This window comes from Centruroides sculpturatus, unplaced genomic scaffold (genome assembly GCF_000671375.1).
Source record: "Centruroides sculpturatus isolate CEXI.00-Female unplaced genomic scaffold, Cexi_2.0 scaffold120, whole genome shotgun sequence".
NCBI classification, from domain to species: domain Eukaryota; kingdom Metazoa; phylum Arthropoda; class Arachnida; order Scorpiones; family Buthidae; genus Centruroides; species Centruroides sculpturatus.
Genome location: NW_019384554.1, coordinates 467,039 through 480,514, shown reverse-complemented (window position 1 = coordinate 480,514; position 13,476 = coordinate 467,039). Strand labels below are relative to the sequence as shown.

At 25.9% G+C, this 13,476-nt stretch overlaps 1 protein-coding gene across 1 annotated transcript in view; it reads right to left on the bottom strand.

Annotated features, from left to right (window-relative positions):
• Positions 1-13,476, bottom strand: part of LOC111623768 — a 152,426-nt gene that overhangs the window by 39,724 nt on the left and 99,226 nt on the right. The window contains exon 4 of the mRNA XM_023366467.1: positions 4,481-4,591. Coding sequence (XP_023222235.1) covers positions 4,481-4,591 — 111 coding nt within the window. The remainder of the gene's footprint in view (positions 1-4,480; positions 4,592-13,476) is intronic.

The following is a 13,476-nucleotide window of genomic DNA, read 5'->3' as shown; positions in this document are numbered from 1 at the left end:
AAAAATTTGTATTATAACACAATTTTTTTTTCTCCTCATTTGCAGGTAAGGATTTTGCTTTCGTCTTTTTTTTTTTTAATATAAAAAACCTTTCCTTGCACCATCCAGGTTTTAAAGGTTATTAAAGTTATAAAACTTGTAATGACATTTGTAACCTTTATAACTTAATTCTTTCAAGATTTTTATGGATTACCTCATAGATACAATTTAGAAAATTCTATAAATCAATTAGGATTTTCTCATCTTTCACTTTGCCATGAAAACCAACAAGGTAGCAGTATCTTACTGATTTTCCACCCTTCGACGCAAATAATAAAAATATTCTAATACCTTCATTATATCTTGTTAGTTAAAATCCCTAAATTTCATCTCATTATAATTTCCATTTATAATAACAGGATGTGAATTTCAAATAATACATCACTTTCTGAAAACAATAAATTACACTTCACAATTTAAATTAATTGTACGTGCAGATTTTAATGTGTCTAGTATTTCTTGGTCATTTTGTTGGGCCAATTTTATTATTATTAGATCCCTGCAAATATTTTTTTTATTAATGAAATTTACTATTTTTTTCAATTTTACTGAAAGTATTTCCCAATACACCATAATTCTGTTTTAGATCTGGCCTTTTTGATAAATTGTAACCTCAACACTTACCTGACAGAAGGGTTTATATGATCACTGTGCAATCTTTCTTGAAGTTTTGGATTGCATTAACACAAAATACTCAGTGATTTATGAGAATATATAAAACCTTTTATGGTATCATTTTAACTTTAAATAAGCTGCTAAACACATTTGTTCTATTGAGTGGACTTTCCTGGAATCTCCTATATTATCTCCTCAAACTATTATCAATTTAAAAATGAAAAATATAATAAAAACATTAAAACAATTAAGAAATGTCAGCAGAAAGCAATGGACCATGTGGAAATGCAATGGAAATCCATGCAACCTGTATATTCATCATATCTTACAAAAATACTACTACAAAAAATGCAGCACACCATTTCAAAACTACTTTAATAATATTGTAAACACTTTAGCTTCTGACTCCACATATGTTTTGGGGATTCATTCCTAAATTTTCTAAAAGAACTCAAAATAAATCAACTTCCTTTTCTGATGACATGATATTTGATGCCTGTAAATCTATTAAAACAAAATTTTCCCCAAATTACACCCAAGGAAGATTATTTTACACTTCTGCCACAGAACTACACCTATGAATACAGTTTTTCTTTTTCAGAAACAAAGGATGCCATAGATAAGTTGAAGCCCTCCATTTCCATTCCTGACTCCATTCCCTCAATTTTCTATATAAAACTAAAACTGATTACTGCTGTAATTTTATCAAGAATTTTTTTCTAAAGTACTCCAATATACTCTTGTTCCAAAATAATGGTATTCCTTTACCATTATACCAATACAAAAAAAATTCTGATCTATTTCTTTATCTGTTGCAATACTTAAAATTTTCAAAATATCTCTCTTCAATAAAATTTATTTTCTGATAATGCAAAACTCTTACCTATTCAACATTGCAGACTGAGTAATCAATCAACTATTACTAACTTCTATGTATGTCTTGTCTCTTTAATCCGACATTAAGTTCGGTAGACTATCATTACAGTTTTCAGATTAGACACTTCTTTTATTGTTTCGACATTCGCATTTCAGACTTATATAAATGTCAAGTCCCTCTTCAGTGCAATACTATGGTTCTGTCTCCTAAAACCACTGTACACAACGGGTAACATTGGAAAGATTTTAAAATACAGCTATTAAAAACACGTCAAATACATTTTTACCATTAATACGGAAAACTTTTAACATTTGCTCATAAAATCTTATATAAGTACAACTTTTAAAGAATGTGTATGTTCTACAATATAACGTTGCAGTAACTGCAATTATAATCGTTTTACAGATAGCATAGTAATATTAAAAACATTTTTTAAGGGATACATACACACTTTTACAATATATTTCCAATTTTTTCCTGTTACAACATTATTATAAACATTATTATTATTATATAACAACATTATTATAAATACATTATAACTAGTTGTAATGTATTTATAATAATGTTGTAACAGAGGAAAAAATTGGAAATATATTGTAAAAGTGTGTATGTATCCCTTAAAAAATGTTTTTAATATTACTATGCTATCTGTAAAATGATTATAATTGCAGTTACTGCAACGTTATATTGTAGAACATACACATTCTTTAAAAGTTGTACTTATATAAGATTTTATGAGCAAATGTTAAAAGTTTTCCGTATTAATGGTGAAAATGTATTTGACGTGTTTTTAATAGCTGTATTTTAAAATCTTTCCAATGTTACCCGTTGTGTACAGTGGTTTTAGGAGACAGAACCATAGTATTGCACTGAAGAGGGACTTGACATTTATATAAGTCTGAAATGCGAATGTCGAAACAATAAAAGAAGTGTCTAATCTGAAAACTGTAATGATAGTCTACCGAACTTAATGTCGAATTAAAGAGAGAAGACATACATAGAACATAATAACAGCTATCCAAAAGTGATATTACTAACTTATTTGATATGTTTATAATTCTAAATAATTTTGAAACAAATTGCAAAATATATGTGTTTGTTTATTCAGAAGAATTATTGCAAGACATTCCATCAACAAGTATTTGGAAGGGAAAAAATTGTGGGCAACAAAATTACAAAACTGTTTTGTTTAATTAATTTAAGAATTATTTATAAATAAATACTACTTGAAGAAAAATTTGGGAAAAAAAAACTTTTCAGAAATGTCAGGATTCAAACTTGAGACAAAATTATAGTAGGCAAAGATCTTAGATTGCTCTGATGAACACATTTCAATGTGCATATGACAGCATCTTGCATTTATAACAAATAATAATTAACAAAAAAAATTTTTGGTATTTAATGGTTGACCATCTATAAACCTAATATTTTACATATGTACTAAAAAGACCAACACCTACAAACTCCAAAAGTTCATTCAAATTTGCATTTTTCACCATGTGCACTCTCCTTGTTAATTGTCAGAGAATAAATAGTATCATGAATTTTCTCTTGTGATGACTCCAAATAGTTTTTTGCCTCACTATCATCATCTAATTCAATTGAACATCCAGCCATTATCTTACATATTTACTAACTAATAACTTGGCAAAATGAATATACACACGGAGAAGTTTCTATTACTTTACGAGATCTAAATCCAAACTTAATTTGGATTCTCATGATTCTTCTAATTTGGATCAGTGCACTTTCTATATTCATTATCCTTACTAACTAAACGCTGTGCAAATCTAGCCTAGCAAAATTGTAACATTATATGTTGATAACTTGCATAGCAAAGCCAATCCAAATACTATCAATTGTCTTCATTCCATTCACTTCCTATTCTTTCTTCCAATATAATGTGAATTTTTCATTGAATGTTATGAATTAACATTTAATTTTTTATACCTTTATGTTCTCTTCATTCTATACATGATGAAATATTCCACAACATAATTATCATTAGTTTTTTTTTTCTAATATATTTTTTAGGAACTTCATGAACTGCTGATTACAACGTATGTTGGTCTTTGAATCATTTTCTTGATAAGAAGTTCTAGGTTCATCAGATTTTCAACTATTCAATTCATTCATGAATTATCAGGAAAAGATTCAAGGATCAAAACACATTGCAAGCTACAATTTTGAAATATTTTACAACACTAGGATAGGAAAAAGCTATTCGGAAAAGGTTTAAATTTGTGAAACACTGGGATAAATGTCTGAATACTTATAGAATTATGTGCAAAAATAAAAGTATACAATGTTTAATGAATTTTTAAAGAATTTTTTGTTGTAATTTTGATCTGTACCTTAATTGTGTGTATCTTTAGTTTTTTTTTTGACCCTTGAAAAAGACCACTGGTCATAGGGTCGTTTGAAAATAAATTGAAATTATTGGACAGCCTTCATACCTATCCTATATTCCTATATCAATCTTTGGGAAAATATTCAAACAGAATGATCAATTTACTTCTCTTAAGAACTGCTCTTTTATGCTCTATCACTTCAATATTGTTCTAGAGATGACCATTACATATTCTTTTCATGTTATACAACAATATTTTAAATAAATTTTTATTCTTTTGAGAAAAGTATATATCAATGTTTTTACAAAATTTCATTTTTACTAGCTTCAATATTTCATGAAAATCAAAATTTAAAACCACAACATGAAATTTCACTTCTCATTTAGAATCTCATGTCTTCAAAATATTCAATTACTCTTATAAGTTTTCTTTTTTGAAAATCTTTGAATTTAAATTAATCAGAAATAATTTTTCTAATTAAATTAATTAACACTTAATAATAATGAAAACTTATATTAAATTGCAAAGTTGTTCTTATAACTAAACTCAATATTTCCTATTTACAATATAAAATGCGTGTCAAATAATTTCTTACCTCTTGTTTATAGCGTTCTCTATCTTTGGCCGCTGCATTTAGAAATGGTTGTTTTTCTTCATCACTCATAGCATTCCACTTAGCTGCACATTCTTTACCAAATTCACCAATCTATAAATTTTAAATAATTATAAAAATTAAATTTTTATCTATCAAATATATGCTTACTTTATATATAGATATAAATTACAGTAGAGCATCGATTATCTGAATACCAATCAACTAAAACATTAATTAACCAAAAGCGTTCCAATTGACAAATTCAAATTTCAACTAGTGTTGTAGTATTACAGCACTCTCCCCCTCCCTGCCAACCTAAACTGTAGGCTTACTTTAATGTACTACTTTATGTAAGGTATGTATTTGTAATATGTGTGATACAAAATATATACAGTACAGTTTTGTGTTTAATATACTTTTTCACAAATAATCAGTTATCTGAACAATCCCAGTCCCAAATTGTTTTGGATAATCAATGCTCTACTGTAAAAGTAATTATGATTTATTAATATATTAGTTTTGTAAGACTGATAATTACCAAAGAATTACAATATAATAACTAAATATGACATCACTTAAGTTGAGAGCATCAAGAATATTATCGCAGAATTTAAAAAAATTCTTAGTGTGTGATATATAAATGAATAAATATTAAAATTCAATTTCGTGAAATCACCACATAAGTTGGAACTATAACTTAGAGCAAGCTTATGCTTATAACACAACTTTCAGCACCTATGTTTCTCACAAATACAAACATCTTCATGTATTTGTGAGAAACATATAGATTGCTTGAAGCTATAATTAAAGAATCCACATATGATACAGATTAAAAATCACACCTTTATCAATCCAGCAAATGATTTTTAATACCATAAAAACATTTTCAATCATTTTAAATGATCTTCCTCAGTTATACCAAAATAGTACTTTGAAAATTGAATATAAAATAAAATTATGGAATAAATATAAAATTCAAACGGAAAAATGCGCATGCAGACTAAATATATTAAAATAAACGATATAAATAAGGCCAAAGCAACGAAAGTGAATAAAATACAAGATATAAAATGAACTGTAGTATTATCCATTATTATTCTTAATTATTGTAAAAATATCTCAATAGTAGATAACACATCCTATCTTGTATTTTATTCACTTTCGTTACTTTGGCCTTATTTATATAATTTATTTTATTNAATCAAACTAGGCATGATATATTGTCTATTGTAATTTTTAATAATGAAAAAAAAAAAAAAAACAAGAGAATGGGACGATCTTGTATGCGGTAAAATCGCACAATATTATTATTATTATTATTATTCAAAATTTTACGTTATGCTACAACGATTTACTTAAAATAGATTACTTCTTTTTATAATTTCTAGTAGTTTAATGAACTTAAAAAAGTTGTCATAGAAAATACAGAATATAATGATAAATAAGGCTTGAAAATTTAAGGATTTATTGTCTTAAAAATCTAGAAAAGTAAATTTAAATAAACGAAATTAATTTAAGATTTTTTTTTTCATTTAAAGGAACTCGTATCATTGAAAAGTATATAAAAGAAATTATTAAAAAATATTTTTAAATTACTAACCTTTTAAAAATTGAATTAAAATTTTATTTTCGGAATTAGTAATGTACAACGAGTTATATTTCTGACTCTAGTAAGGCAAACATGGTGAATTATGCTTCTTGTAATGGGTAATGTAGCATGAATGAAAATGAAAACGAAATTATAACCTAAGTAATCGTGAAAAAGCAAGAAGATAGTCTCTTTAACGATATAAATTGCCATAAAATAAAAAAAAATTATACTAGAAAATTTATTAGTTTCTCAAAATAAAGCTTAATGAAAATGAAAACGAAATTATAACCTAAGTAATCGTGAAAAAGCAAGAAGATAGTCTCTTTAACGATATAAATTGCCTAAAAATAAAAAAAAATTATACACAAGAATCGAACCCAAGAACTCAAGCTTATGAATCAGACTCGTTACCACTCTGCCACAGGACGCTCAAATAAAAGTACGTATAATTTATATATAAAGTGCTAAAAAAAACTTTAAGCTCGATTTTCTTGATTATATTTGAGTATTGCACTTTAGTATTTTACTAGTAGTACACTCACATGGTGTACTACCTCTACACCAAAGATCATCAAAATCCGTTACCCCAAAGCCGTAGGCTCTCCTTGTTAGAATTATTTTTAGAAGAGAGAATAGCATTTACTAAAAATAAAGTTGACCACTGAAAAGTTAGTAATGCAACATATAATCAGATACCAAATCTTTGCTGTCCTTTTTGACTGTTGCAGTGTTCCTTTTGACATTATGTTGCTGTATGACATCTTTTATTTGACAAATGAACTTCCTCATAACTGTAGCCTGAGGAAGACCCTGATAGGGTCGAAAACATTTGCTGTTTTGTAAACACGTATTACTGGGGTTTCAGAAGGTTTTTTGTGTGATGAATCATTTATTTGTTTGAGTTTTTTCTTCCTAAGCAAATTGTAATTGTGAGAGCCATTTAGAAAAATTAACCTCTGTTAGGCAGTGAAAAAAAATAATAAAGACTTTATAACGTAATTCCACTAGCGTGTTGTGGCGTTACAAACAGTGACCTTTAGCAAATAAGAGAGTTCACAAGCCCTTTCGAATAGCATAAAGCTATCATCGTCAGGTGAAAAATTGAATACAACTGTTTCCAAGTTTGGAACATTAGAACAGCTTATGGAATTAAATGAAGCACGTGGATAGAATATATCAATTTGAATTTGAAATAGAATAAAATTCAAAAACTCTTGAGCAGCCACATGAGTATTGTAATAACCAAAAATGTGTAATGAACAATAATAATATACTTAACTCCATACTTAAATGGTGAAATCATCTCATTTTGTTTGATTTGAAAAATCACTAAATTTATTAACAAAAACAAATTCAAAATTTTATTTAACTTTATTTAGTAAATTAATTCAGAATACTGTATTTTATTTTACAGATTTCAATCATCTGATAAGACTTAACTCCCTTGACCTTGGCCCTGACCCTGAAACTCGTCAATACAAATTTTTGATAAAGCAAACTAACTGTTTCCCTAGCAATTCGTATTAATGCAAATTGAATGTAGTAATAATCACATACAGAAACTGACAAATATGGAGGGAAAATCATAATACATGATCATAACAAATCAACATAATCTCTACTTTCAAACTTTGCATAAAAGATATATTTTATGTGAAATAAAGTCGCACAAAACTTTTCTTAATTTATTTAGTCTTGTTTGTTTTTTTTTACACATTTTAAATTTTTATATCTGAATCATGAATTTGATTTCAAGTCAAATTTAAGTAATTTTATGAATATAAAACCACTATGCTACAACAGTGTTTTCTAAAAAAATGAATAACTTGAAATTATTGTGCAAGTTTTATATATTGTGATAAAAAAATTTTTAAAAAGAATTGTTTGCAATATAAAATATTTTTTACCCATTACTCACATATAACTTATAATCACATGAAAATCATCTGTGCACACTTATTACAAATTGCTATTCCAAGTAATAGTAGATAATACTTAATAAATATAGGATGGATTTATATATATATATAAATCTCATTACAGTAGAGTCCTGCTAGTCCAAACTAATTGGAACTGANTAAAACAAATTTGAGAAGAAAGTAAAGTTGCAAATAAAAAAAAAATAATTCAGACCTGAATGTGACTTCAGAAAATGGTTTTAGACTAATTAAATGGTGCTCTTTAACTTTGTCATTGAAACTTTTAAGTTATATTGTAACTTTTTAAGGAGTAAGTGACCTTGAAGTTATTTTCAAGGTCAGCAAAAAGGTTCTATTCAATTCTTCATGTATGACTTCCTACATAACTGCATTAACGAAATTAATACACTCAATACTTTTGGAATGTAAAGGGTGTAAGGGACTTTTGACTTTCCCTATATATATACAATACATAACAGAATTGTACATCTTTTCTCAGTAATATGTTAGCCTTCCTGTCTTTCTTTGTAATAAAAATTTATTTTTAAGTATAGAAATAGATAAATAAATAAAACTCACGCCAAAATTGTATAGTCTTCTTGATAAAAAGCACTGAGTTCAGCGTTAATACGATTTTTCTTATATCGCAAGTACTTTCGACGAGTATTATATCGTCGTCTTCAGGCGAAAAAAGAACAAATTTGAAAATTAGAACATGCAGAATGTTCCAAGTAATTTTCAAATTTGTTCTTTTTTCGCCTGAAGACGATATAATACTCGTCGAAAGTACTTGCGATATAAGAAAAATCGTATTAACGCTGAACTCAGTGCTTTTTATCAAGAAGACTATACAATTTTGGCGTGAGTTTTATTTATTTATCTATTTCTATACTTAAAAATAAATTTTTATTACAAAGAAAGACAGGAAGGCTAACATATTACTGAGAAAAGATGTACAATTCTGTTATGTATTGTATATATATAGGGAAAGTCAAAAGTCCCTTACACCCTTTACATTCCAAAAGTATTGAGTGTATTAATTTCGTTAATGCAGTTATGTAGGAAGTCATACATGAAGAATTGAATAGAACCTTTTTGCTGACCTTGAAAATAACTTCAAGGTCACTTACTCCTTAAAAAGTTACAATATAACTTAAAAGTTTCAATGACAAAGTTAAAGAGCACCATTTAATTAGTCTAAAACCATTTTCTGAAGTCACATTCAGGTCTGAATTATTTTTTTTTTATTTGCAACTTTACTTTCTTCTCAAATTTGTTTTATGCAACCTTGAAAATGATTTTCAAGGTCAACAAAAGGTTCCATCTGAGTCTCTATTAACAAAATGTATATAGTATCTTCAGTACTTTTGAAATGAAATGATACATAATATACAATTTATTGTATTTGTGTTAACTGAAGATGTCATTAAAAGTGATAAAAAATGTTAATAATTAGAAATTTTTGCTGTTTATAAAGGTTGTTTAGTCTACTTATTACTCATACATTTCACTCAAAGTTGTAAAATATGGGTTTTGGTTCAAATACTCTTTCAGACGATGAATTTTGACCATTGGTGTCAAATAAAGACTGGCTTAAAATAGGAATAAGACAAAGAATATTATTTGGTTTCTTATAATCTATCTATTAAAGAAGTTTAATCTGGTTAAGTTGTCAATCACCATCTATCATTATACATATTAATGTTATTAAATTTCTGTCTTATTGTTGGAATTAAGTTTATGATACCAAAAAACTATAAACTTTTCTGAAGTTATTCATTTGACAAGAACTGTGGTGTAATATCAATGAAAAAGAAACTTAAGATCATAAATGACGTCATAAATGCAAGTAAACAGAATATCTTCTCACACTTTAAAGTGATTGGCAAATTGCCTCTGTAACATAACCTTTGAACTTTCACCAAACAAATACTGTTGTAACTGTTTCAACAGCTTTGTGGTGGCTAAAGTGTAATTTTTAATAAATCAGTTACTGAAAGAATAAGAATGTTTAAAAAGTTACACCTAGTTGATAACTACAAAGCAGACAAATCCCTGTATTAATTTTTATTAGTTGTTTAGATCATAAATGACATTATAAATGTAACAATTCCAAATATATTTCCCACCCTTCGAAGTGGATCACCTTCGTAATTCCACAATTGAACAAAATTCAATTAAAAATATATTTATTTCTTCAGCTGTAAAAATCTTGTATATATATTTTAATTATATATGCTACATATATTTTTCAGTATATTCACATTCCTAATGCAAATCTGATGTTTTCGTAATCCATCTTATTCTTCACTATATAATGACCAGGTTAAGATACAGTATAGCCGCCAGCATGTACAGGTACTGTACCTCCAAATAGCAGACAAACTTCTTGGTCCTGATGGTCTCCACTATTGAGATATTATAATGTATTATATATATGTTATGGACCATGAATTGAATAAAGCTAAGATTAACAGTAAATTTGTGCACTCTCCGAGTTACTGATGTCTTCTCAAGTGTTTCATTGTATCACAAGATGACGCAGCAGCACAAGTAGGACTGTTTTCTGAGATCAGAGATCACACCTCACTGTTTAAGAGCACTGTCACAGGAAAATGCACAGCAGATAGTCATACATCTAATATAATTGTTTTTATTTCTTAATTTCTTTTAACCAAAAACAGTATAATTTTAAATCATGTGTAATAATTTCTATAAATTACTATGCAATAAAAAGACATTATTTTGTGATTTTATTTTTCTTTGAGGATGTTCTGGTTCTGCAGTGCTTATCACAAGCTGCCACTGATATTAATAAAACAATAACTCATGAACACTATCAATTGCAATGATACAAAAAGGATATAATTTAATGCAAATTAATTTCTTCAGTTTTCAAGAAAAAGAGAATTTTCATAACTAATATGAAAAAGTTTATAAATAATCCATGTTACAAATAGTGACTGTTTGGGAATATTTGATTTAACAAATGACTTTTGTTAAAATTTTTAAATGAAAATCTCACTTAATATTTATTACTTTACTTTTTTGGAATATTTAACTAATTCATTTTTTTAAAATATACATCTAACAATATATTTCATTATTGATAAAATTCATTTGCATTATTAATTGCAATTTTTATTTTCAATTTACTAATACAAATTAAAGTAAAAAATTTTACTTTCCATAAATAGAGTAGCTGTATTCTTATTAGTTTAACTCTATAATCCTTTGTCAGGCATAGTATTTCCTACACCCAACAAATATCCAATGGTTTAACCATACACAATTCAATTAATATCGTGTATGGTTAAACCATTGGATATTTGTTGGTTGTAGGAAAATACTATACCTGACTAGAGATATACTAATAAAAAATTAATTGTTATTTATTTTTATATTTTACTTTCAATATATTTTATTTGCATTAGCAATATCTTGAATAAAAAAAAGTATTTTATAATTATTTTTATCCTTTTAATATTTAATTTCAAAGTATTAGTAATCTATAATCCTTCATTTTTTTCAACTCTAACAAATTCTTAAAATTGGTGAATTTAAAATTAATGTAATTGCTTTATTTTAAACATTACCTTATTTTCTTGATTTTAAGAAATATCATGAATTAGAAGTTGAATTTTGATAAATTTTTTTTATGAAAAAATTTTTTAATAATTAAATTTTATTAAATAATGAATTCAAAAATAATATAAATACCATAACCATAAATACCATAAAACAAGTAATGTTTGACAGCTCCTTTTATATACAGAAGAACAGTTAACTAAACTATTTTTTTAATGCCTCATCATAATGTCATTTCGAAAGCGTTTTATATGTTTAAAAGAATTTTAAATTAAGCACACATTTCCAGTAAAATTCATTTTAATTGGTGTGATTGTTATGTAGTAGAACAGCTGAAAAAATCTATTATTGATGCACAATGCATCAGATGATCCACTTACAATAATTTCTGATTGTTGTTTTGGTCTACAAACAACATACCAAGAATTCTAAGATACACTTCTATTTTGGATCAGCAAAAATATGTAAAAAAAAAGTACATGTTAAAATCAAGGAAATATAGTATTTTGCTTCCTGTTATGTTATCCAAATACATAATAAAATCTGAAGACATCTTTACAAAAATTACATGAGAAAGTATTTATAAATTAAAGAAATTTGTTCACTTAAATAAAATTTGTTGAATAAAATAAAAAATAAATTTGAATTGTGTTTCTTATAGTTAATTACTTTAATATTTCTTATATTTTTAAAATAATAAAACAGTGAAATTCCACAAATTTTCTTATATAATGTTTTTACTTATTTAGAAACAATTTAAAAATTATAAATACATCTGACTAAACCAAACTATATGAAAACTGCAGTACCTATGATTTATTTTTAATCTTTAACTTATTAAGATACAAAAACCTAACGTTTGTGTTTTAAAATTAGAAAGAAAAGCACTATACAGTTGTAAACATTAAAATTTACATGTCTACTTAATTTTTTAAAACTGGCTACACTGCTGAGTATCTTAATTAAATCTATTACGAATGTTTCTTCTTATATACATTTATGAATAAATGTGCATTATTAACTTCATAGTATGTATGTGTTAAAACAAAATGAAAATATAATAAAAATAAATAATAAAAAGACTAGTTGATATATACAGTACATCATCTATTAGCAATAGCATATTTAAGCTTTCCTAAGTAGTTTGATATAAAAAATAAAGTTTTTGACAAGGATATTAACAAATTTATTTCATAAAACTTATGTAAAAACTTAAGATTTAAAGTTTATATAAAATATGTGTAAGAGAAATTTCTTAATAAAAATTCAATGTCAACACACTATTAAAAAATGCAAATATTTAGTGATAATTTTGTTATTCTTGATAAATTAAACACTGAAACAACTAATAACTAAAATATTTAATAGCTGATGAAAGCTTTAACTAAAATGACTTCTGCATTGTGCTGCCATCTCTGAGAAAGACTTAGAAAGGAGTGAGAAATATCATAATAGTAGTTTCTAATAATACATTCATAAAAAGTTAGTTTAGGATAGGTTATTTTTATTCAATCATATATTTCACACAGTTAAGTTGTATAACTTAAGATTATTCAAATTATTTCTTTGTTATTGCATACTGATCATACTTATTAAAGTAATAAAATTATTGAAGAGGTCAAATTTAATAACAATAGATTTTAAATTCTGCAATAAATTATAAAACATGTTTTGAAATATGAATAACTGAGATGATAAGAATTAAAAAAAATATATATAATAAAATAACAATTTCAAAATATATTTTTAATATTTTAATCTTATCAAAATAAAAATTTAATATAAACTTTTCTATTCTCTGTTTTAAAATTTTTTAATTATTTAAAATATGTTTCAAAGTATTTAATTGTTCAATTGTGCACTTCTGACAATGGCTAATTAACATCAAGTGTAAAAAA